General features: G+C 44.2%; 1 protein-coding gene across 7 annotated transcripts in view; it reads left to right on the forward strand.

Moving 5' to 3' along the window:
• Positions 1-6,805: 6,805 nt before the first annotated feature.
• The window catches only part of LOC119859462 (solute carrier family 22 member 15-like), a 73,340-nt gene continuing 54,142 nt past the window's right edge, over positions 6,806-26,003 (forward strand). For 3 of the 7 annotated variants that reach the window (XM_038411628.2, XM_043518816.1, XM_043518815.1), the window contains exons 1-2: positions 6,808-7,023; positions 11,692-11,838. In XM_038411628.2, coding sequence (XP_038267556.1) covers positions 6,940-7,023; positions 11,692-11,838 — 231 coding nt within the window. In that variant the 5' untranslated portion in view covers positions 6,808-6,939. Of the gene's footprint in view, positions 7,024-7,852; positions 8,043-8,449; positions 9,159-11,691; positions 11,839-26,003 lie in introns of those variants that run through there. The other 4 variants (XM_038411629.2, XM_043518819.1, XM_043518818.1 and 1 more) reach the window with 4 other exon arrangements.

Consider the following 26,003-nt stretch of genomic DNA (forward strand, 5'->3'; position numbering starts at 1 on the left):
CCAAATATTATAGGGATAACAGAAACATGGTGGAATAATAGTCATGACTGGACTACAGGTATTGAAGGGTATGTGCTGTTTAGGAAAGACAGAAACAAAGGTAAAGGTGGTGGAGTAGCATTGTATATCAATGATGAGAATGTAAAGAAATAAGAAGCGATGGAATGGAAAAGACACAGTCCATCTGGGCAAAAATCACATTGGGGAAGAAAACTACTGGAGCCTCCCCTGTGATAGTGCTTGGGGTGTGCTACAGCCCACTGGGATCTAATTTGGATATGGATAGAGCCCTCTTTAATGTTTTTAATCAAGTAAATACTAATGGAAACTGTGTGATCATGGGAGACTAACTTCCCAGATATAGACTGGAGGACCAGTGCTAGTAATAATTATAGGGCTCAGAATTCCCTAGATGTAATAGCTGATGGATTCCTTCATCAAGCAGTTGCTGAACCGACTAGAGGGGATGCCATTTTAGATTTGGTTTTGGTGAGTAGCAAGGACCTCATAGAAGAAATGGTTGTAGGAGACAATCTTGGTTCAAGTGATCGTGAGCTAATTCAGTTCAAACTGAACAGAAGGATAAACAAAAATAAATCTGCGACTAAGGTTTTTGATTTTAAAAGGGCTGACTTTCAAAAATTAAGGAAATTAGTTAGGGAAGTGGATTGGACTGAAGAACTTACGGATCTAAAGGTAGAGGAGCCCTGAGATTACTTTAAGTCAAAGCTGCAGAAGCTATTGGAAGCCTGCATCCCAAGAAAGGGGGAAAATTCATAGGCAGGAGTTGTAGACCAAGCTGGATGAGCAAATATCTCAGAGAGATGATTAAGAAAAAGCATACAGGGAGTGGAAGATGGGAGGGATCAGCAAGGAAAGCTACCTTGTTGAGGTCAGAACATGTAGGGATAAAGTGAAACAGGCTAAAAGTCAAGTAGAGTTGGACCTTGCAAAGGGAATTAAAATGAATAGTAAAAGGTTCTATAGCCATATAAATAAAAAGAAAAAGAAAGAAGTGGGACCGCTAAACAATGAGGATGGAGTGGAGGTTAAGGATAATCTAGGCATGGCCCAATATCTAAACAAATTCTTTGCCTCAGTCTTTAATAAGGCTAAAGAGGATCTTAGGGATAATGGTAGCATGACAAATGGGAATGAGGATATGGAGGTAGATATTACCATATCTGAGGTAGAAGCGAAACTCAAACAGCTTAATGGGACTAAATCGGGGGGCCCAGATAATCTTCATCCACGAATATTAAAGGAATTGGCACCTGAAATTGCAAGCCCATTAGCAAGAAATTGTAATGAATCTGTAAACTCAGGAGTAGTACCGTATGATTGGAGAACTGCTAACATAGTTCCTATTTTCAAGAAAGGAAAAAAAAGTGATCCGGGTAACTACAGGCCTGTTAGATTGACATCTGTAATATGCAAGGTCTTGGAAAAATTTTTGAAGGAGAAAGTAGTTAAGGACATTGAGGTCAATGGTAAATGGGACAAAATACAACATGGTTTTACAAAAGATAGATTGTGCCAAACCAACCTGATCTCCTTCTTTGAGAAAGTAACAGATTTTTTAGACAAAGGAAACGCAATGGATCTAATTTTCCTAAATTTCAGTAAGGTGTTTGATACCGTGCCACATGGGGAATTATTAGTTAAATTGGAAAAGATGGGCATCATTATGAAAATTGAAAGGTGGATAAGGAATTGATTAACAGGGAGACTACAGTGGGCCATACCGAAAGGTGAACTGTCAGGCTGGAGGGAGGTTACCAGTGGAGTTCCTCAGGGATTGGTTTTGGGACCAATCTTTTTTAGTCTTTTCATTACTGACCTCGGCACAAAAAGTGGGAGCGTGCTAATAAAGTTTGCGGATGATACAAAGCTGGGAGGTATTGCCAATTTAGAGAGAGACCGGGATATCATAGAGGAAGATCTGGATGACCTTGTAAAGTGGAGTAATAGTAATACGATAAAATTTAATAGTGAGAAGTATAAGGTCATGCATTTAGGGATTAATAACAAGAAATTTAGTTGTAAGCTGGGGACTCATCAATTAGAAGTAACAGAGGAGGAGAAGGACCTTGGAGTATTGGTTGATCATAGGATGACTATGAGCTGCCAATGTGATATGGCCGTGAAAAAAGCTAATGCGGTTTTGGGATGCATCAGGCAAGGTATTTCCAATAGAGAGAAGAAGGTTTTAGTACCGTTATACAAGGCACTGGTGAGACCTCACCTGGAATACTGTGTGCAGTTCTGGTCTCCCATGTTTAAGAATTAAGAATTCAAACTGGAACAGGTACAGAGAAGGGCTACTAGGATAAGCCGAGGAATGGAAAACTTGTCTTATGAAAGGAGACTCAAGGAGCTTGGCTTGTTTAGACTAACCAAAGGAAGGTTGAGGGGAGATATGATCCCTCTTCATAAATATATCAGAGGGATAAATACCAGAGAGGGAGAGGAATTATTTAAGCTCAGTATCAATTTGGACACAAGAACAAATGGATATAAACTGGTCATCGGGAAGTTTAGACTTGAAATTAGATGAAGGTTTCTAACCATCAGAGGAGTGAAGTTTTGGAATAGCTTTCCAAGGGAAGCAGTGTGGGCAAAAGACCTATCTGGCTTTAAGATTAAACTCGATAAGTTTATGGAGGAGATGGTATGATAGGATAATATGATTTGGGCAATTAATTAATCTTTAAATATTCATGGTAAATAGGCCCAATGGCCTGTGATGGGATGTTAGATGGGGTGGGATCTGAGTTACTACAGAGACTTCTTTCCTGGGTATCTGGCTGTTGAATCTTGCCCATATGCTCAGGGTTCAGCTGATTGCCATATCTGTGGTTGGGAAGGAATTTTCCTCCAGGGCAGATTGGCAGAGGCCCTGGAGGTTTTTCGCCTTCCTCTGTAGCATGGGGCACAGGTCACTTGCTGGAGGATTCTCTGCTCCTGGAAGTCTTTAAACCATGATTTGAGGACTTCAATAGCTCAGACATAGGAGAGAGGTTTATCGCAGGAGTGGGTGAATGAGATTCTGGGGCCTGTGTTGTGCAGGTGGTCAGACTAAATGATGATAATGATCCCTTCTGACCGTAATATCTATGAATCTAAGTTCCTATACTTAAAAAAAACCTCACTGATCATGATCAGAATTGCACCTCTTACATTCTGAAACCCACCTTCCTGGACTTCCTTGCCTCAGGAACTGGGTGCTTCTTAGAAGGCCTATATGTGCCCTCATGCTCGGGGACCCCAGGACCCTCCAGCATGGAGCAGGGGCTCTAAGATCGGTTTTCTCTGGGGGCTGGGATGGGGAGGGAAGGCGGAAAAGCAGATGGATGGAGGACCCCAGTCCTGGTGGGTCGTGAAGAGAGCAGAGTTGTGGGACTCCAGGTCCTGGTACTGCGGGGAGGTGAACCCCAAAGCTGGAGAGCAGAAAGGCAAGGAGGACCCTGAGGCAGGAGAGTGATAAGGTCTGGCACTGGCCTAGAGATGGCAGAGGACCCCACCCAGTTCTGGGAGTGGGGAGAAAGAGCAGTGGGAGGGGGAGGTGTGGGGCACTGGGGGACATCAATGCTGGGCCACGGATGATGGAGACTAATGGCTGGCACTCACCTGTGCTAGGGGGCCCCCCTGTGCTGGTGGAGGATCCTGCTGGAAAAGGGAAGGGTCCGTCTGAGGCAGAAGGTCAGGCTCGGCTTGGGTCAACTTACCCTCGCACTAGTGGTTGGGGGGGGGGGGAGCGGTGCTAGGAGCCTGCAGCAGCAGGCAACACCGGGAGCCAGCGGAGCAGAGCAGGCTGGGGCTGCGCCGCTTGCTGCTGCTACCACAGAGACTGAGCCTGAGAGGCTGCAAGCAAGAAAAAGAAATAAACGCTCGGGCTGGTGAGTGCACGGCAGTCCTGACCCCTGCTGCTAGTACCAGGCCCTCCAGGCCTCGCCTCATCTCCCTGAAGCACAGGGTCTGTGGCAGTTGCCTATCGCCCCGCCTCCCTGAAGCACAGGGCCTGGGCCAACCCTTATGGACATGACGGCTCTGGCACTAGGACTTATTTTGGGGAAGTTCTGGGGCTTGCGTTATATAGGAGGTCAGTTTAGATCACAGTGGTCTCTTTTGGTCTTGGAATCTATGAATCACAGTTCTTTAACAATGTTCTGCCCCTTCAGTTGTTTAATGTGTCTGTCCTAATATTGCGCTGCTATCAAATGCTGCAATTGGTTAAGGAAGTGCAGAACAACAGTTCTGTTCCCAACAAACTACTTTTTTTTTCTTCCCTACAAGTTACAGCTGGGATCACTGGATATAGCTATGCAAGGAACTGGGAGGGTGCAGAGGGCTAGGGGAGCAGAGGACTGGATTGCATTTCCCCTCTCCAAAGCATAATATGGGAATTCTACATTCACTAAGCCAGTCAGATTCTGCAATTCCGTTTCCATGAATATGGAAGGTGAAAGACCCTCGTATGCATCAGTTAACATCCCCTTAATGAAATACTTGGCTCTTTTCATCTATAGAACTCAAAGCACATTACAAAGAAAAGTAACTTCACAGATGTGGGAAAAGAGGCACTGTTCCTTCCATGGCACCATACTTCATGCTTGAAAGTCATCACCTTTTTGCTTTTGAGCCTGCACAAACTGAAGATGGGGCTTAAAAAGGGAAGCAGAGCAGTTCAAAAAAGGACAGGCAATGGAAGGGAGCAGACCTCTACCCTGAGTTCTGGCCAAGTACTGCCCAGGATCTCTTGTGGCCTGAAACCTGGAACAACAGATCTGATGGGACCGACAAAGGAGAATTTTAGAGAGCGTTACTAATAAGAAATCAAATAACTTTATAACTATGCATCTCCTCCCACATGATGGGAATTTTACATGTTATTTATGCCTACGAGGGGCATGGATACCAGCACTGGTGCACTGTTGCTTTACATCGCTGAAACGTGCTGCGCTCAAGGGCGTGTTTTTTCAAACCCCGAGCCAGAAGGTTGCAGCACTGTAAATTGCCAGTGTAGATAAGTCCTAAGGTTCCGATCCAACTCTGCTGTAGTTGGTGAGACTATGATATCTTAAGGGAAGTTAGACTGGCTCTGGGAGCAACAGAAATTAGTAGCAAAAGATACAGATGAGAGCAACAGAGAAGCAGCAGTGATATCAAGAGAAAAAAAAACAATGTAGTATGACATTTGGAAATGGACTTTGTTGGGGAAGAGGCTACTCACATTGGCCTCTCCACCTGAGGAGCACAGAGTAGTAAGAATGGGTGTCCTGGTCTGCCCTGTGAAGAGACTGCTGCTGAAATCTTTTCTTACCTCTCAAAATGCTTCTGCTACAGCTGAGAGCTGCAAACCTCCAAAAGAAAACTCTGTGATAGCAATTTTGTGATGTTCGGGCATCTCATTGTTGGTCTATGGAGCTGGACTAAAATAAATCTCCAATTCAAGATCACCTGTGGTGACTGGGCCAAATACCAACTCTTTGTGTCTTTTCAGAGTGGGGGAAAAAGAATACCATCACAGAACGAAAGAAAGCTGAAGCTAATCTGGACAACGGCTGCATCAGCCATACATTCTAATTCAGGAGAAATAGTGTGATTGTCAGCATACTGGCTATTGTTTGTATAGTTCCTCCAAATATATGTTAGGGTTTAAACTGGCACCCACAGTTGCTGTAACATGGTTCCTAGTGGGCCTCAGAGCAGATATCTGCCCTGCACTGTAAGCCCAGGGTTAGCTGAACTTGAGTTAACGGACACTGGGTTTGTTAATTTAAGGCTTAAGTGTCTACACTCATTTGTGAGCCCAGGCTAAGAACTATTGAACCCTGCGGTCCCAATCTAGGGCTCCAACATCTACACTGCGTTAGGCAAGCCCAGATCCACCCATCCACATCCCGGACTGCTTCGTGCTCTCCAAAAATACGGAGTACTTGTGGCACCTTAGAGACTAACAAATTTGTTAGTCTCTAAGGTGCCACAAGTACTCCTTTTCTTTTTGCGAATACAGACTAACACGGCTGCTACTCTGAATCCAAAAATATGGCCACTCTAGCCCTTTGTTCTCCGTGCAGTAGGGGAAACCCCAACTGTCCATCAAAGGTGCCTATGGAGAAAATAAGAAAGTCAGCCTGGGCGTTACTTTCAGTAGACTCCGATTCGGGTGCCGCTGCCTCTACCCTGCCTGCAAAACCACAGGGCTTGAAGCCTGATTCCCCGCTTGACTCAGGTGTGGAGTCTCCATTCCCAGGGGCCGGCAGGTCTGAGCCCTAGGTTAGTGTGGCTGGAAGGGGGACAGGCTTCAGTTCGACCCCTGGCCTTACGCCGCAGTGTAGACAGAGGCAAAGCCTTCAGCTCCTCTCCCCGCGCCACAAGTTCTGCTGGGGCCTCGCTCCTGTTTTGCTCTCTAAGCTACTGTGCCTCAGGCCATGTGCTTCCCACCGAGCCCCCAGGCTCTGCCCCTGCTGTTTGGGGCAGTTCGGGTGCCCAAGCGTCCTGATTTCATAGGGACAGTCCCAATAGTTGGAGCTTTTTCTTATATAGGCCCCTATTCCCCACCCCCCGATTTTTCACGCTATCTGGTCACCCAGCGGTTGGGTCCCTTCAGCGCCGCCCAGGCTGTTCGCGGCCGGTTACTCGCCTCCCTCTGCAGGCGCGGCGCGGCGCGGCGACCCCCCTCCCCCGTGCCTGGCCCCAGGAAGATACAACGCCCCCGCCTGAGCTCTGGGCAGCGCTGCTGGGCGGACGCTCCCACCCACCCACACGGGGGGCGGCGCCTCTCGGGCCGCGGCCGCCGCGCCAGCCCCGCGCGCGGGGAGGAGACCGCTGGTGCCTCGCGGCCGTCGCCCGCCGCCTCTCCCCTCCCCTGCGAGAGCGGAGGCTTTTCCTGCCGCCAGAGGGCGCCGCCCCGCTCGCTGGGGATGCAGCGGAGCCATGGAGCTGGACGAGGCGTTCGGCTCGGTGGGCGAGTTCGGCCGGAGCCAGAAGCGCCTCACCGCCTTCCTGGCGCTGCTGCAGGTGGGCGGGGGCGGGGGACGCGCGGCTGCTCAGCCCGGCCTGCCCCGGTCCCGGGCGGTGGCCTGCCCGCCTTCGCTGCGTGGAGGTGGAGAGCCGCGGGGCGCTGGCTGGGGCGGGCGGGGCGCTGTGGAGGCACGGCGGGATTTCATGGGACGAGGGCGGGGGGCGGCTGCCCGGAGGACGCGCGTGGGGGAGGAGAGGGCGCAGGAGGCTCTTTCCCTTGGCTCCAGCAAGCGTCCGTCCGCGCCGCCGGCTGTGCGCGTGTTAGAGCCTCCGTGAGCCCCGGGCGGGGGGCCAAACTGGAGCCTGAGTGGCTGCGCCGCGTCCCCCTGCCAGCGGAGAGCGAGGCGTGGCTGGCGGAGGAGTCCTGGCTCTGAGCGTGATTTTCTCTCGCGGCCGCGGGCCTGGCTTTCTTGCCGGGGTTATTGGCACGGAGCCCTGCTCTGACGCCAACGCTGGCCTCGCCTTGCCACCTCCTGGGACGTTTGCACTAACAAACAACCGAGGAAGTGAGCTGTAGCTCACCAAAGCTCACGTTCAAATAAATGTGTGTCTCTAAGGTGCCAAAAGAAAAGGAGGACTTGTGGCACCTTAGAGACTAACAAATTTATTAGAGCAGAAGCTTTCGTGAGCTACAGCTCACTTCATTGGATGCATTCGATGAAGTGAGTTGTAGCTCACGAAAGCTTCTGCTCTAATAAATTTGTTAGTCTCTAAGGTGCCACAAGTCCTCCTTTTCTTTTTGCGAATACAGACTAACACGGCTGCTACTCTGAAATCTAAGGTGCCACGAATCCTCCTTTTTCTTTTAACAAACAACCAGAAGCTCTCGCTGGCTCTCTCACAGGAGTGCAGCCTATCCGAGTACTGCTTCCAAAAGAAACGATGTGGATACTGTACTATAAAAATAGATGTCGGATGAAAGTTGTGTCAGAATAGTTTTATATCGTTAGGCAAGAAGGTTATTGAATATTAAACTAGGCTGTTCCTTGTTCGTACATCCCCTACAGTGCAAACCAGTCTTTATCCCCTTAAACAGATGTTGTTATTGGTTGTTTATCTTTTGAAGTTCCCTTGGACTTTGGAAGGCCAGGATGGTAAAATTTACATGTGTTGTTTTAATATAAGGAAAAAGAAAAGGAGGACTTGTGGCACCTTAGAGACTAACAAATTTATTTGAGCATAAGCTTTCGTGAGCTACAGCTCACTTCATCGGATGCATTTGGTGGAAAATATAGAGGGGAGATTGATATACACCTGTATTTTCCACCAAATGCATCCGATGAAGTGAGCTGTAGCTCACGAAAGCTTATGCTCAAATAAATTTGTTAGTCTCTAAGGTGCCACAAGTACTCCTTTTCTTTTTGCGAATACAGACTAACACGGCTGCTACTCTGAAACCTTTAATATAAGGAGGAAGCCTGGATATGCAAGAGCCAGGATACAAATAATCTTTGGTAGTAAGTTTTATATTTCAGCCTGTGAATATGTTGACACAATGTGAAAAGTAATCTCCTGCTCCCACCACCCCATGCAATCAGTAGATTGAGCCATAGTACTGCAAGTCAAGAACTCCTGTGTTCTCTTCTCGTATCTGTCAGTGACCTGCTGTACGACCTTGGGCAAGTCTTTTAAGTTCTTTACATGTTATTTTTCCCTATTGTAAAGTTGGGATAGTACTTAAATATCCTGTAGGATTGTGGAGAATAATTACTACATTTTTCTGTAGCAAAGTTTACAACTGGCCTTTCAAGATGAACTCCAGGAAGATTGCCTTGTAGGTACAGTGTAACAAAACAGCATGAATGGTGTTGGAAAAGCTGCTGATCTTTTATAGCTCCACTCACATGAGATAGATGAAGGTGTTGGAGTTTACTGTTTCTAAATCATTCCTTTTTAAAAAATCAAATGTAAAGAAAACAAACAAACCACCAGTGTCTTTGATCACGACCACTTCTTGTTCTTCAGGATTTCTTCTGCAATGATCTGAGATGGAGTTGCTAGATGAACCTTATGTTTGCTGCTCCTTGCATTTTTCATTGTCGGAGATGTGGTGAGGTATTTGGGGGGCATATGTGAATTTCTCTCATCAAGAAAACGCTATCATTTTTCTAGATTTCATCTGGAGATAAGAGGTAGCGTCTTCCATGGTTTTAGATAGATGGTTTTTGGTTCTGCCAGTAGGAATGAGCCGCAAGATGATTTAGGACCTTGTGTAGATAGAATAGCTTACCTTGGCAGTTTGCTGGCTGCTTTCTGTTTGAAATCTAACATTCTCTTGCATTTGTAATTGAACTGTTTGGCATGCTTATTGTAGTATTTCTTCAGTCCTCACTGTTCTTTTGTAACTTCTTCAGGACTGATTGTCTTTGGCTATAGAAGCACTTAAGTTTTTTGTTCTGCCAATAAGTCTTGGGGGCGGATGCCAGGCAGCTGTCTCTAGCTCATCCGGTTTTTCAGAAGATCTAAATACCCAGTAACGTCCATTGACCTAATTACTGACTAACGTTAGGTACCCATTTTTGAGAAAGTTGGGCATGGTTCATATGAAAACTGTTTTTGTTTTGTTTTTTTTAAAAAAGTGCCATTTTAAAAAGACAGATATGAAATATAAATACTTTAAAACATAAGAGGTAATATTAAAAACATTTTTTCAATGATTAGTGTATCTTAAGTGTTTCTTTAAATAAGACCTTTTTAATTGAATACTTCTCTTACTTAGTTCATTAAAATCTCAAGCCTTAGGAAAAAATGTATAATTTTGTTTCATTCCTGAGTACAGCATACTTATTTTTTTATTTTTATTTCTAAAACTGCATCTATTTATGCATAAATCATATTTATGACTAGTCATGTAAACACATTGTTTTCAACGGCAAAATTGGCTAATCCAAATATAAACAGATCCAATCTCCAAATCAAACTGCAAGACTAGATGTATTGGGCCCTGCTGGACCTATTGGGGGAAACTAGCTCTGGAGTTGAATTCCTTCCATTGACAATACAGCATCAAAAAGTGGTTAAAGTTTGGGTATATATTATTTTTCAAGAAAGTTGGTTTTAATAAAAAAAATAAAATAATAATTAAAATAAAAAAAAATTAGAAATACAGAACTAAGATTGCACTTCTCGTAGAAGGCATTCAAACTTACTGTGGACCTCCTGAGGCCTGCAGGAAGGGAGAGTCTCCTCATAAGCTTTGTGATGGAAAACTTTCTTTTTTTACTATGTAGCCCAGAGGTGGCCAAACCTCCAAGCCACATACGACAAACTTGAGAAGTTCGAGAACCGTGGAGCGCCTGCTGGGGCTTCAGCCCCATGGGGTGCCCCTGCTGGGGCTTGGGGCTTCCCCCTCCCTGCAGAGTTGGTCTTGGGGCTTCAGTCCTGTCACTGTGAGAGGCACCTGCATGGGGCTCGGGGCTTTAGCTCTGCGGGGACAGGGGGTCTTGGGGCTTCAGCCCCACTCCCGCTGAAGCCCTGAGTCCTAGCAGCTGTGTCCCATGGGGCTGAAGCCCTGAGACCCCCGCATCCTAGTGGGCAGAAAACAGAGGTAACGTGTGTGGGAGGGCAGATAGGGTTCACATGCCCTCCCGGATTTTTGCGAGGGTTTGCTGGACCAAATCAGTCACTCTGTGCTGGAGGGCCCCCTCCCTGCATGGCAACTGCTGGAGCCAGCAAGCTGGGAGCTGCAGCCAGGGGGAGAGGCTATGGCAAACAGCTGGGAGATGCAGGGAGAGCCACTGCTTCTGCTGCTGCTTCTCCCCGCTGAGCTAAAGTGGCAGCTCCAGCTGTTTGCCACTGATTTTCCATGCAGAGCTAATGCCTGGGAGCTGCAGGGAGGGGCTGTTGAGGGTAAGGGGAGGCATGCCGAGGGCTTATGGGTGTGACTCCAGCTGTTGGGGGAAACCTTTACATTGTGCTCCCCCACTCTCAGCAGGCACTGGTTGTCTCTAGCAGAAGCCCTTAGCCCCACTGCTCTGCCATAGGGCAGAATCTTCAAGTTCCCTCCCACCCCAGTCTGTTAGGTGGAGAATGTGGGGGGGGGGGGGATGGGGCTCTGTGAGCCACACTTTAAGTGTTAAAGAAATGCATGCGGCCGTTTGACTACCCCTGATCTAACCTCCCTAGTGATCTGGTTCAGTCTCTGCAAGGAGAAAAGCTAGAGGTTTGTAACTTCATTGGTTTGCTGTACTGATTTGTTTCTGGAACTGGTATTCCTTAGTGATGTTACTAAATAAAATGTTAGTAACTCTTGGAAACAAGCTTTAATTGAATTAAATTTTGGCCTTTGGTGCTAGGTTAGCTAGAAGTCCCTAGTAAAGTAGTTTATAATCTCCTTTCTGTGTTCTACAAAGCAGCAAAAGAGAAGTTTGAAGAATTTTGAAATTTGCAGGAGGGTTGCAAAATCAAAATGTTAATAGAAACCCACTGAAAATCTTAAATATGACATGATTGCTGTCTCTCCAGAATGCCCTGGCCTGTGTGTTCCTGTCCAGGGACTTAAAGACAATATACTAGCTGAGCTGTTGTGATTTTGAATTAAGAGAACTATTGTAGCTCAAGTTTTAAATATTAGTTCAATGAAGAGGTTAAAATATTTATGATAAACAAGAGGGCAAAATATCATGTAAATTGTTTATCCTAAACAATTTTGTCTCTTCTTTTTAGGTATATGTGGCCTGTCAGTCTATGCTTATTGTACTAGTGGGAGCTGTGCCAGAGTATCATATTGACCAGGGAGAAATTCCTACGAGCACAGAGGAGCTTGCCAGACATGTCCGATTTGCAGATAACTTCACATCTATAGCAACTGAGGCAAGTACTTTGTGCTATATCATTTCTTAACTATTTTTTTCTGTGCTCTGGTTTATTCATTTATCATCAGTGCAGGATTCCTTCTTGTGAAGCCTGAAGAAGACTTTGTTGAATATGTTGCCTTGCACAAATTGTAATTCTTCTGTACATGAGGACATAGGAATTACTGAAGATAAAAAGGTCACTTGGGCCAGGTCTCTCACTTTTTGACTTACCATAACTCACGTGTCTGCTTTATTACTATTTCCTTCAGTTTCCTTAAATCTGTAATCGTGTCTAATTGTTCAAATTATGCATACTATTATCTTTGGCTTACTTAGCATAAGTTCAGTATTCTTCGGAGAAAAATGGGGTTAAATTCGCTTTAGGTTAAATTCGCTTTATGGTCTTAATTTCATGATTTTTAGGATTTTTTTTTTTTCATCCCAGATCTTTTTGAGCCCTTCACTAAAGAGGACAATTTACTGTAGCTTACATCATTTAATTACATGTTTGAAATCTTACATCAGCCCACTATACAGTCAGTTTCCTACTGAAAATGAATTCAGCCTCTGAAGAAATACTTATGACTCAGGAAGAGCTAATGAGTTGGAATGATTTCTTTGTTCTGTTTTGTATTGTTCGGTGTAATAAATCTTACTATAGCTGCATCATGTCCTCCCATAGATTGCCCTATAGGAGGATTAAAATTATTCTGAAAACTAAGTTCACACAACTCTTCTGGATTTCCCAAAATATCATGCCATCTTGAGGAGTGGAGGTGGACTGGACCAGGGTTTGCATCCTGGGGACTGGACAGAGCACTTTACCCTCTAGTTTTATGTGTTTTGTTGCATTTGTTCAAAGCCAGGTGTTCTTTGTCTTACTTCCTGGGCCCCCATCACCCAGGAAATACATGCCTTAAGAACATCCCCGCCTGCATCAAAACTTTTTTTCGAGAGGGTTGCGTGGATTCTCGTAGAAACGAGTTATGCCGATTGCCAATTTTCAGTTAACTTGCTAGGGAATGTTATCTAGGCCAGGGGGTTTCAAACTTTGGTACGTGAGTGTGTTGGCCCATCCATTCACTTGACAACAATTTTTTAAGCATTGGTATGTGAACCGGTAAAGTCTGGGACTTGTTGATCTAGAGAAACTATTCATCTGTTTCTCCTCTCTTACTGCTGTCCCAAAACCTGGCCATGTAATATTTGTCTGGAAGGGTTTAAGGACTACATGCAATTGGAGAAATGATGCAACATTGTCTCAAGTCCTCTGAGTGACAGATTTTGTGACTGTTGTGGTCAGTTTTTCAATATGTTCATCCCTTCTGAGCTTAAAAGCAGAATGATATTGAAAATGTGATCAAAAAGAATGCAACAAGGTCAGCCCCACCCCACCCCACCCCACCTGGGAGCAGAACAGCACACTTAGGCCTGGTGTACAGTACACGATTGTATCAAAATTAGCCGTGTTATATCGAATTAAAACTAAATCCATCCGCACAACCAACCCGGTTTTGTCGACTTTAAGGTCTCTTAAAACCGGTTTCTGTACTCCACCTTGGCAAGGGAGTAGCGCTAAAATCGACATCACTGTTCTGGATTTGAGGTTCTGTGGACGCAATTCGATGGTACTGGCCTCTGGGAGCTATCCCAGAATGCTCCATTGTGACCGCTTTGCACAACACTTTCAACTCAGATGCACTAGCTATGTAGCCAGGAAAAGCCCCAGGAACTTTTGAATTTCATTTCCTGTTTGGCCAGCATGAAGATCTGATTAGCGCAGGTGACCATGCAGAGTCCACCAGCGCAGGAGACCATGCAGTCCCAGATGCGCAAACGAGTTCCAGCATGGACCAAGCAGGAGGTAGGGGATCTCATCACTGTTTGGGGAGAAGAATCTGTTCAGGCTGAAATCCATTCCAAAAAAAAGAACGCAAACAAATTTGAGAAAATCTCCCAGGTCATGACGGACAGAGGCTACTCCAGGGACACACAGCAATGCCGTATGAAAATCAAGGAGCTCAGGCAAGCCTAACAAAAGACTAGAGAGGCAAACGGGAGTTCCAGCTCACAGCCCCATACATGTCGTTTCTACGATGAGCTGCACGCCACCACTACCCCACCACTGTCCATGGACGCCTGCAAAGGGGGACTTTCACGGAATGGGGAGGAGGAGGAGGACGACAGTGCACGGGCAGCAAGTGGTGAATCTGTTCTCCCTGGCAGCCAGGAACTGTTCATCACCCTGGAGTCAATACCCTCCACCCTCTCCCAAGGTGGGCTCCGGGACTCACTTCTGGTGAGTGTATCTTTGTAAATACAATACAGGATTTAAAGAAAGTGTGTTTACTATTCATTTGCCCTGAAGACTTGGGATGCATTCGCGTCCAGTACAGCTACAGGAAAAGTCTGTTTGCGTTTGGCTTAAAGGGTCAGAGCCCCGCAGTGGGGGTGAGGGGAAATCCATCCACGCTGGCCTCTTGGCGTTTGACGTAAAGGGCACGGGGTGCGGAGGGTGTGTGTGTGTGTGTGTGTGTGTGTGTGTGTGTGTGTGTGAAGCGATCATCCCAGAGAGACCACAGGCCCTCCTTTTAAATGGCCAACCCACCAGGCATTGCTTGGTATGGGAAAGGAGGGCACCGCAGTTCGAAAGCACTGTAATGAATGCGGAAGAAGCAGAATTCCTTGTGCCCCTAGGGCTTACAGTGGCTGCCTGCAAGCTGAACGCTGTTGCCCAGCCGCGTGTGATGCAGTCACACCAAACTGGCAACCACTCCATATAAAAGACAAAATGTGACCTTGTACAGAAATAACATGTGCTAGGTACTATGAATTGCTTGTTTCACTAATAAACAGTCTCCCCTTTGTTCTCTAAAATGTATCTTTTAAACTTCTACCCTCCCTTTTTCTCCTTCTGCAGGTGCAAATGTTTCAACGCGCCCCCTATCAACTCCGTCCCAGAGGCTGGCCCAGATTAGAAGGTGGAAAAAATGCACTCCGGATGACATGTTTGCAGAGCTTATGCAGTCCTCCCACACTAATAGGGCCCAGCTGAATGCGTGGAGGGAAACAATGGCAGAGTCCCGGAAAACGTTCATTGACCGCGATGAGAGGAGGCAAGATGCCATGCCCAAGGTGATAGGGAAGCAAACTGACATGCTCCGCTGTCTAGTGGATCTTATGGGGGAAAGGCAGTAAGAGCACAGACAGACGCTGCAGCCCCTGTATAACCGCCCTCCCTCCCCAAGTTCAATAGCCTCCTCACCCAGACGCCCAAGAACACGGAGGGGGGAGGCTCCGGAGACCCACCCACTTCACCCCCAGAGGATTGCCCAAACAGCAGAAGGCTGGCATATCCTAAATTTTGATTTGTAGAGTGGCCTTGTTCTTCCCTCCTCCCCCCCGCTCCACCCGACCCAGGCTACCTTGTGATTTATTTCCCTGTGTTTTTAATCAACTAATAAAGAATACATGGCGGTTGGCTTACAGGCAATTAGAGTCAAGAAAGGGGGTGGGTAACCTCAAAGAGAAACAAACAGAACTGTCACACTGTAGCCTGGCCAGTCATGAAACTGGTTTTCAAAGCTTCTCTGATCCGCAGCACGCCCTGCTCTGCTCTTCTAATCGCCGTGGTATCTGGCTGCACGAAATTGGCCTCCAGGCGATTTGCTTCGACCTCCTACCCCTCCATAAACATCTCCCGCTTACTCTCACAGAAATTGTGGAGCACACAGCAAGCAGCACTTACAATTGAAATACTGGTTTTGCTGAGATCTAACCTAGTCAGTAAACTGCGCCAGCGCTCTTTTAAACGGCCAAATGCACACTCTACCACCATTTATGCACTTGCTCAGCCTATAGTTGAACTGCTCCTTACTACTGTCCAGGCTGCCTGTGTACAACTTCATGAGCCATGGCATTAAGGGGTAGGCTGGGTCCCCAAGGATAATTACAGCCATTTCAACATCCCCAACGGTTATTTTCTAGTCTGGGAAGCAAGCCCCTTCCTGCAGCTGTTCAATCAGACCAGAGTTCCTGAAGACTCGAGTGTCGTGTACCTTTCCCAGCCATCCCACGTTGATGTTGGTGAAATGTATCTTGTGATCCACCAGTGCTTGCAGCACCATCGAGAAGTACCCCTTGCGGTTTACATACTGGCCGCTCTCGTGGTCCAGTGCCAAAATAGGGATATGCATTCCATCTATGGCCCCACCACAGTTAGGAACCCCATTGCACCAAAGCCATCCACAATGGCCTGCACATTTCCCAGAGTCACTACCCTGGATAGCAGCTGGTCAATGATTGCTTTGGCTACTGGGATCACAGCAGCCCCCACAGTAGATTTGCCCACCCCAAATTGATTCACGACTGACCGGTAGCTGTCGGGCATTGCAAGCTTCCACAAGGCTATTGCCACTTGCTTCTCAACTGTGAGGGCTGCTCTCATTTTGGTATCTTTGTGCTTCAGGGCAGGGAACAGCAAGTCACAAAGTTCCATGAAAGTGCCCTTACGCATGGAAAAGTTTCGCAGCCACTGGTAATCATCACATACCTGCAACATTATGCAGTCCCACCAGTCTGTACTTTTTTCCCAGGCCCAGAATCAGCGTTCCATGGCATGAACCTGGCCCAATGCCACCATGATGTCCCAATCGCCACATGCCGTGCTTCTAGGAACTTCTGCGTCCATGTCCTCATCACTATCGTAGTCGCGCTGTCGTCGTTTCCCTGCCCAGTTTTGCAGGTTCTGCACATGCTGCTGGATAATGCGGGAGGTATTTACAATGGTCACAACTGCAGCGGTGAGCTGACCGGGCTCCATGCTTGCTGTGCTATGGCGCCTGCACGGATAATCCAAGAAAAAAGGCGTGAAACGAAGGAGAGCAGGAGAGCAGAGTTGCAGCAGAAGCAGTGGTGTACGGTTTACGATGGCATACTGCACGAGTTGCAGGACAGCAGAGTTTTGCAGACCTACTGCACCATCTGCTGCAGGAGAGCAGAATGGCAGCGGAAACGGTGGTGTACGGTTGATGATGGCAGAAAAAAAGTGTGAAACAATTGTCTGCCGTAGCTTGCATGGTGGGAGGGGTGACTGACGACATGCACCCAGAAACACCCGTGAGACTGTTTTTTACCCCATCATGCACTGGGAGCTTAACCCAATGGGCGGCGGAGACTGCAGGAACTGTGGGATAGCTTACCGCTCCGACAGTCGATGCTAGCATGTAGACACACTCCACCGACTTCACACGCTTAGTGGGGACACACACAATCGACTGTATAAAATCTCTTCTGAAAAATCGACTTATATAAATTCAATATAATTTCGTACTGTAGACGTACCCTTGGGGCAGACCAGGGAAGAGAGAAGACTTGTAGCTCCTGAGAACAGAGCTGAGGAAAGGCAGGATCTCTTCTTACAACAACTGCCCAAAGGTCCCTCCCTGAGGGAACAGAGGACCTGCTTCTGATAGAACCCGAGAGAGAAGCATTCTTCCCCCCTCCCGCCCCACCCAAAGGACTCAGTTTGTTTGTGCCAATTTCCCTTGTTTTGTTTATAGACCACCCAGCAGAGGAGAGACTTGGAACTGACCTGGCCGAGGGCCAAGCCACATGAGGAGGCAGCCACTGCCCTGAGAAAGAGGGAGCTGCCACACGTGGCCACAAGGAGGTGCCAAGCAGTGAACTGACCTGCTGTGCATCTCCTCACTAGAGATTTCAAACTTTGGACAAGCTTGGGGTGGTAGGAAGATGCCCAGGGAGGGCAGCCTTTAGGCATTCCTGGCTGTCAGAATTTGGATAACCCTCGCAGAGTCCCGGACTGGAGCCTGGTGTAGTGGGAGACCTGCCCCCCCCCACTCCCTCCGCATTTTGAAGGGCCTAAGCCCTGACCATTAGACAATGCTCCCCACAAGTGAAGACCACCACAATTTTATATTCAAGCTTCTAGAAGACTACAAAAACATTGAAGAATAGATTAAAACAAAGGAAGACTATTTTAGAATATATGACTGATGAACAAGTAGCCATCCTCTAATTCAAGCAGAACACTTCTTACTTAGTTCTCTGTAAGGTGATAAACAGATTAAACTGGGATTTGGTATCAGAATTTTTTCTAATTTTTTAAAATTTATGTAGGTTAAGTCAACTTTCTATATCTGTAGAAAAGGGGGTAATGTGATCTGCAAAGCCACCACAGAGAATATGAACCTATATGTAAGAAATTCAGTAGTGAGGTGGTATTTTAAGAGCGTTTTTCCATCAAATTAAAATGTATTATCGTGTGTGTGTGTGTAAAGCAAAAGAAAAACATTATGTGGATGAGCAATAGGTGGAAATCTTTCTGGTAGAAATATTTAAAGATAAACATGATTCTCCAGTCTAGAACAATCAAGGACTCAATATTCTTAATATATTTAGAGATCTTTATTAATTCAGCACTAATGCAGGGCTACCTTCAGGACTAAGAAACAGATTCTCAAACATTTAAAAACATGAGATAAGCCTTACTGTTTTGGAATGCTACTGCATGGAATTTCAGGAGAATGTAGATAACTTTAAAAGCATATCTATTTTTAACATTATAATTAACTTTTTTATAATTTTTAAATATATTCCTTGTTGAAATTTGTAATGTACCTGCAACTGACTACAGATGTTTTTGTAGGTATATGTTCAATCTTCCATAACTTTTCCTTTCCCATCTTTTTTACAATATAATAATATAAAATAAATAAAACGTACCAAATTTGAACTGAGAAATAACTTATGAAAAGAAAAAGATGATTGCATGCATATCTGAACTTTACAGTCAAGTAATCCATGTTGAAAACTATACAACAGTTTTGAAGAAAATCCTTGAGATTGTTCAGACCACATAGTTTTGGTGGTACCATGTGTACTGTATTACTATATGCATAACATAAATTGTAAATGGTTGCAATAAGAACCATAGCTTTGTTAATTTGTATTTTGTATTCTAGTATGTGGTGGTATTTTAAATATCTTATTAAAAAAGGCATTTCTAAAGTTTCCATCATGGCAGTATCTTAGCACCATTACATACATTGAAAATTAGGGACGTGATTCTTTTGGCCTGGTATTTCCCCTCCTCAGTATTTTGAGCCATATACAAGTGTCTGGATATAGCTTGTTTGCTGTATGCTCACCAGCTGGAGTTATTTTATTGTTTGGCTATTAAGGGAATTTCTTCTGAAAGAGCTAAGTCTTGTATCACAATCAGAAGGCTGCAAGAGCTGTATTCATCTCCTATGGTAATTGATTCCACTCTGAGGTCTCTCCCTGTGAGAGACAGTGTCTTGAGGTGGCTTGTTCATGACATTTGCAGTGTTTTGAAAACAAGATCTAGGAACTTGAACTGTGCTAAGAACTGTATTGACAGTCAATTTGGAGCATGACGGTATATATTCTTCGAGAGATGAGGTGGCTGAGGTAATATCTTTTATTGGACCAACTTCTGTTGGTGAGAGAGATAAGCTTTTGAGCTTACACAGAGCTTTTCTTTAGGAAACTTCAGAGTATCTGTGAGGAGTTTGCTTCTGATGATGAGCCACTTCACCTTCTATGGTCCATTGAAATATATGTTAACTACATATGCTAAATCAATGTGTTCCATCTTGTATTTAGGTGTGACACTTGAGGGCAGATCTATGCTTAAAACGCTGCAGTGGCGCAGCTGCAGCACTTCATTGAAGATGCTACTACACTGAGGGGAGACATTCTCCCCTCAGTGTAGTAATTCACCTCCATGAGAGGCAGTAGGTGTGTTGACAGGAGAAGCCCTCTCATCGACATAGCATTGTCTACAACAGGTGTTAGTTCGGTAAAACTGCATCGCTCAGGGGTGTGAATTTTTTACACCCCTGAGCGATGTAGTTATACCAGTGGAAGTTTCTGGTGTATACCTGGCTGAATAAGGCTATGTCTACACTGCACTTTCGTCATTAAAACTTTTGTTGCTCAGGGATGTGAAAAAAAACAACACGCCCCTGAATGACAAAAATTTTAACGACAAAACGCTTCGGTGTGGACAGCGCTTTGTTGGCTGGAGATGCTTTCCCAGTAACAAAGCTACCGCTCCTCATTGAGGGTGGTTTTATTTTGTCACAGGGAGAGCTCTCTCTCCCAGCAACAAAGAGCGGCTACACTGCTTGCCTTACAACAGCCTGGCGGCAGTGGTACAGCCTCACCATTGTAAGGTGCACAGTATAGACAGCCTACGTTTCCCAGATCTTAAGAAGAACTCTGCATAAGCCTGAAAGCTTTTCTCTCTCACCAACAGAAGTTCTTCCAATAAAAAAATCACTTCACCCACCTTGTCTCTCTAATATCCTGGGGCTGACATGACTCAACAACACTGCAAACAGTGTAAGATTTAAATCACCAAGTGGAAAACCTCAATTTATGTCATCAATTTTAATCAACTTTTCTATTTGTACTTCAGTTATTTTCTAAGGAAAGGTGCACTCTCATTGATTGATATAACCATTAAAACATGTAGATTTACAACTAAGTAGAGCCTTTATACTAGATTTGGTATATATTTTTTGCTACCTAGAAGGGTACACTATAGCTATGTACATTTATTTAAGCATTATATAGCTTAATATTTTTAGATTTTTGTTAATTGTACATTTTTAGTGTGTGAGAAAATGTTGAATGATAAATACTAGATAATTAACATTTTGATCATGATTTGTGCCAAGCTGCATTAGGATAGTAAATGGAATTTAATTAAATACACCAAACAGCATATAAAGTTTATTTTTATTAAACAAAACAACCTTCAGTATTTTGGATACCTAAACTTCAGTGTTTTTCCATGAGCTGGAGAGTAAGTTTCTGTGGTGAGTAGAGTCATAAATATTCATAATTTGAGAACTTAGTCACAGTTCAGGTAGGGAGAAGCTATAAAACAGGAGTATGAGACACCCACGTGGGCTCAGTGGATGATCCTGATGAGATACATGATGGTGTCTAACTTGGAGCCAGAGGCTGGATCCCAACACCTGTGAAGACTTAGCCAGTCTCTTGCACCCAGTATCCCAACCCTTGAGTCCCCCACAGGATCAGGATCTTAATACAGTACATAATCTATTGTGCCATATTTATAAACTTTGATCTTAAAAATTGGATGTTTTCCCCCGATTCTTTCTTTATATAGAAAAGCAGCATTTAACTCAAAGGTTTTGAAAGAGGCTCATGAATTCAGCATATTTATTTTTATTTAAATATTTTAAGAGATTAAAATGAAATCTGAATTTAATGTAAAATATGTTAAGGCCTAAACTTATTATAAACAGGTTCATTTTTAAAAAGAAAAACTTACAATTTAAATAATGAAGTCTAAAAAATCTGTTTGTTTTTGTTTTGTATTTGTTTTTGTATTTTTAAAAAAAAATCATCCATTTTTACCAACCCTGCTTTATTTAGCATGTGTGCTATGAGCCCTGAGCAATCTGTCGTCTGAGAATCACATCAAAGTATAGCATGTTGCGGAAGTTTAGGTCTGAGGTGACAAACCGTGGATCTCTGTGAACAAGTCTGCCTTTGGGAAAAAGGAGCACAGTCTCCTGGCTAGTAGAAGGTGAAACAAGATGTTTCTGGCTACTGCTGCTGTGTCCATGAAAAGTTAAATGTCTTGAATTTTCAGACTGTCCAGATATTCACTTGGAAGATGCCATTAATGAAGATTGAGGTTGCATTTCCTAGATATTCCTCCAAGTTCAGCCCTTTTCCTTCAGCGATATCTGTCTTATTTGAGTTGATATACTCTTTACTGTGTATTAATTCAGCCACACTATATAATATATTTAAGATTGTTTTGTGGATCTACAACTTAGATTTTCCTGACTTTTCTGTTATATTGCTGTCATAACTGGTAAGTTCTCAACTTTTAAAAAGAAGCTGTTTTGAGTTACTCATTTACACCAAGAATTGTCTGAAAACTAATTGATGTAAACATATTTTCCTCTCTTTCTCCAAACTGTCTCAAAATGTTCTGAGAGTAAGGGTGAGAAACTATAGAAAACTAGTTTTCATCCCAAAAGTTAAATATCTGAATTAGGGATATGTAAGTGAAGATATTTTCTCTGGCATAATTAGTTGCTACCCCATCATTTACAATGCAAGTTTTGATCCTCTGCATTTAAATTTTACCATCAAGGCAGTGGCTCCGGTAGCTTAGATCCTTTCTTCTTGGATAAACGTGCCTGGATATAGCTTAATGTATTTTTATACTGATGTTTCACCTACGTATCAAGGACTTCATCATGTATTTCAAATCCAAAACTTTCTAGCCACAGACTGAAATGAGGTCCAGCTGTTAAAATGTGGTCATTATGCAGTCCATTTGACATTTCGGAGTACTTGTGGCACCTTAGAGACTAACAAATTTATTTGAGCATAAGCTTTCATGAGCTACAGCTCACTTCATCAGATGCTGACAGAGACTATCATGGCTACCACTCTGAAATTTGACGTTTTGTTAGTCACTTAACCAATGTTAAACTCTATTGTCTTTTCTTAAGCAGAGCTCCAGATTTATTCAAGAGGGGCTTTACCTCCTGTAGTAAGGACTACATAATGTTCTCAGTGTGAACATAAAGAGCCTGCTGTCAACCTTTTGCATGGTTGTCCCAATGATTTTTTACCCAGTAAATAAGATTTGGCAGTATTTTTAGTTTTTCTCAGGCTTTGTACTTAACTACAATAATTGTCATCTAGAAGTCAGTTAAACATACATCATTTATAATTACTTGATTGGTTACAGAGTTTTGGATTTAAAATTCATTTCTTAATATTTTGATAGTATGTTTTTACAATATAAAATAAGACTTGATTTTTGCCACTATTTATCATATACTTCTGTTTTTCCACTTTTGACTTTTAATTATTTCTTTTTTCTACATTTTGTCATGATCAGATCATTTTTTGAATTTTGCCAATTCACTTGGAAAATAGGGCTGAACTGTTATCAATTTATATTGTACGTTATTTAATGGTAATATTTAAAAAATCTCTGATTTTCTTGAAAGTAATGGGATGGTTATCAATATTTTTTTTAGACAACTTCCCATTTTATTTATTTTCCATATTATGTACATGAGCAACAGTAACTGTGTGTGTGTAATCTGTTTTGCAAAAGATGCTAGGACTTGATTGTATGGATCCTTTGAAGATGGCTATGGAATATTTTATTGTGAATTTGCAGTAATTGCTCAGTCTCCTTAAAGTTCAGATATGAAATATGTACACTAACTCCTTGCTTAACGTTGTAGTTATGTTCCTGTAAAATGCAACTTTAAGTGAAACGATGTTGAGCGAATCCAGTTTTCCCATAAGAATTAATGTAAATGTGTCGGGGGGAAAGGGGGGGTTAGGTTCCAGGGAAATTTTTTTCACCAACGAAAAAAAAATATATACACACACACACACAGAGTATAAGTTTTAAACAAACAATTTAATACTGTACACAGCAATGATGATTGTGAAGCTCCTTGAGGAGGTGAAGTTAGAGGGTGGGATATTTCCCAGGGGATGCCTTACTTGCTAAATGATGAACTAGCATTCGGCTGAGCCCTCAAGGGTTAACACGTTGTTAATGTAGCCTCATACTCTACAAGGCAGCACGAATAGAGGGAGGGGAAACAACATGGCAGACAGAGACGTACAGTGCGTGTGTGTGTGTGTGTGTGTGTGTGTGTGTGTGAGTGTGTGTGAAAGAGAGAAATGCACATTACCCCTTTAAGTACGCTGACACCACTCTAAGTACACTTAAAAAGGCAATGTATCAGGAAGTTGAGACAGCAGCTGCAGCCAGCAAGCTCTCTCCATCCTGAGCCCTGTCCTGTCCCCATCCTGCTCTATATGGAGAAGGGGTAGGCGGGGGGCAGGAGCAGGGGGGAGGGGGATACCCTGACATTAGCCCCCATCTCCCTTCTTTCCCCCCATCCTTCCCTCCCCCACACAGGAAGCATGAGGCTCCTGGGAGCAGCTCCAAGGCAGAGGGTAGGAGCAGCACATGGCAGCGTGGGGAGGGATAGCTGAACTGCTGGCAATTGATAGCCTGCTGGATGACTGCTGCACAGGGAGCTTAGGGGAGCGGAGGGCTGCTCGTCCACCCTAGTTCCAAGCCCCCGCCAGCTAGCTGCAACAGGCTGCTCTTCCTGCAAGCAGTGGACAAAGCACGTGGCTGCCAAACAACGTTATAAGGGAGCATTGCACAACTTTAAACAAGCATGTTCCCTAATTGATCAGCAATGTAACAACGAAACAACGTTAACTGGGACGACTTTAATTCCGATGAAGTGAGCTGTAGCTCACGAAAGCTTATGCTCAAATAAATTTGTTAGTCTCTAAGGTGCCACAAGTACTCCTTTTCTTTTTCAGTGAGGAGTTACTGTATGTGTGAAAATGGCATCCTGGGGTTCCATGCTTATTTTCTCAGACTGCCAGATGTCATGCATCTTATATGATACTCATGCTTCCCCACAATCCCCTTCAATTTGCTCTAACTGTGACCTGAAGAGGCCACATCTAGGGATGGAGAGGATAGTTCACTTCCATACCTGTTTAGTTTGACCTCTCTAGAGAGACTGACAACAACAATGTCAGTTTGTGATAATTGTGGTAGTAGTTTAGGTATGTGGACACAGATCACTATGACCTGGGCTGAATATGCCAGCACACTTCATGTAGGCCTGTGGTTCTCAATCTTGGCCTGGTATGGCAACATTTAACACAGGGTCTCTTTCCATTTAGCAATATGGGAAGTACCCACTCCAGGATTTTGGAATTCCTGGTTTGAGAACCCATGCCATGGTCCATTCCTGGAAAGAAGTATTCAGAATAATCGAATGCTGATCTGTGAATTATTCTGCAAGGGCAGAGCCAAATTAAAAGGTCTTCTCTGGGCTCAGAAAAGAAATTCAAAACTTCAGAGTAAAAACCAGCAAACTTCTTTGTGGAAGAGGAGTTGCTCATGTTGAATGCCCATTTCTTCACATAATATAGATAAGAAGTTGTAAAGTTCATAACATAACATAAAGTTCTCTTCCAAGTACCAGTTTTCAGTTCTGTTGCCATCCTCTTTGCTACCAAAAGCTTCCCCTTGAATTGATCGACATGTTCCAATGGCTTGGTTAGCTATCCTGGACATAAAGCCAGTGTGTTTTCCTGTCATATCTTTGGCATCATCATTGCTGAATATCAAGTACAGCGATACCAATCGATCCCAACAAAAGCTTCAAAGATATTTTTCCTTTGTAGTGCATCCTCTCAGTGGACAGCAAAACAGGAAGTCCATGCTGCTCATAGTGGACAAATATTGAAAGTTTCTGTGTTGAGAACTACTGGCTTCTAAACATCTGTTTCCAAACAGCAGCAGCCATGTCATTAATTTGTCATCTTGCTGACTGATATTGAATAAGGCACAGTGCTTTGATTGGCCTGGCAGCACTTGATTCTAATATATGAGACTAGGGGAACAATCAGTGGTTCCCTAGTTATGAGACTTTGAGACATTTGTTATTTGGGATGACACCAAGTATGATTCTCCAAGGGCTTTCATGTTTACAGCATTGCCATATAATGAAGGTCACCTGATTTTGTAAACTTTTGATTGAAGAATTCAGGAGATTATTTTGGAAAGATGTACGTTTAGCCTTCAAATGGCAGAGTGCTCTCTTTCTAGTGGCTATGTATATGCCCCTGAATCCTTTGTCAGATATTGCAGCCACCCTTTTGAATAGGTGTAATAGCTGATAAGTATTCTGATGTGCATTTTGGTAGGAAGCTATCAGAGAGGAAAGTCTGGCTGAAAGAGCCAGTTCCATAGAAGAGGGAAGAAATGGAGGATAGCCATGTCTGCCTTGTTGTTTGGCTCTATGGAACAGTGCAGGAGGCATGCCCTATAATCCACATATCTTCCCCTGAGTGGGAAAGCTGAGAATGCAGAGGCAACAGCCAGCAGGGCAGGGGGACCAAACCAAAATATTGAGCTCTAACTAAAACAAAACAATGAAATGCTGAATTCCATGGCATATTGGGAAAAAAGTCAAATTCTATGGATACAGAATAGATAAAAGGGGCAGCTCATACCTTTCAGAGTTGCTCTTGCAGGCTATCTGTAGATTCAGGCTGGTATCACTGCTTCAGTTT

This window comes from Dermochelys coriacea, chromosome 7, assembly GCF_009764565.3.
Source record: "Dermochelys coriacea isolate rDerCor1 chromosome 7, rDerCor1.pri.v4, whole genome shotgun sequence".
NCBI classification, from domain to species: domain Eukaryota; kingdom Metazoa; phylum Chordata; order Testudines; family Dermochelyidae; genus Dermochelys; species Dermochelys coriacea.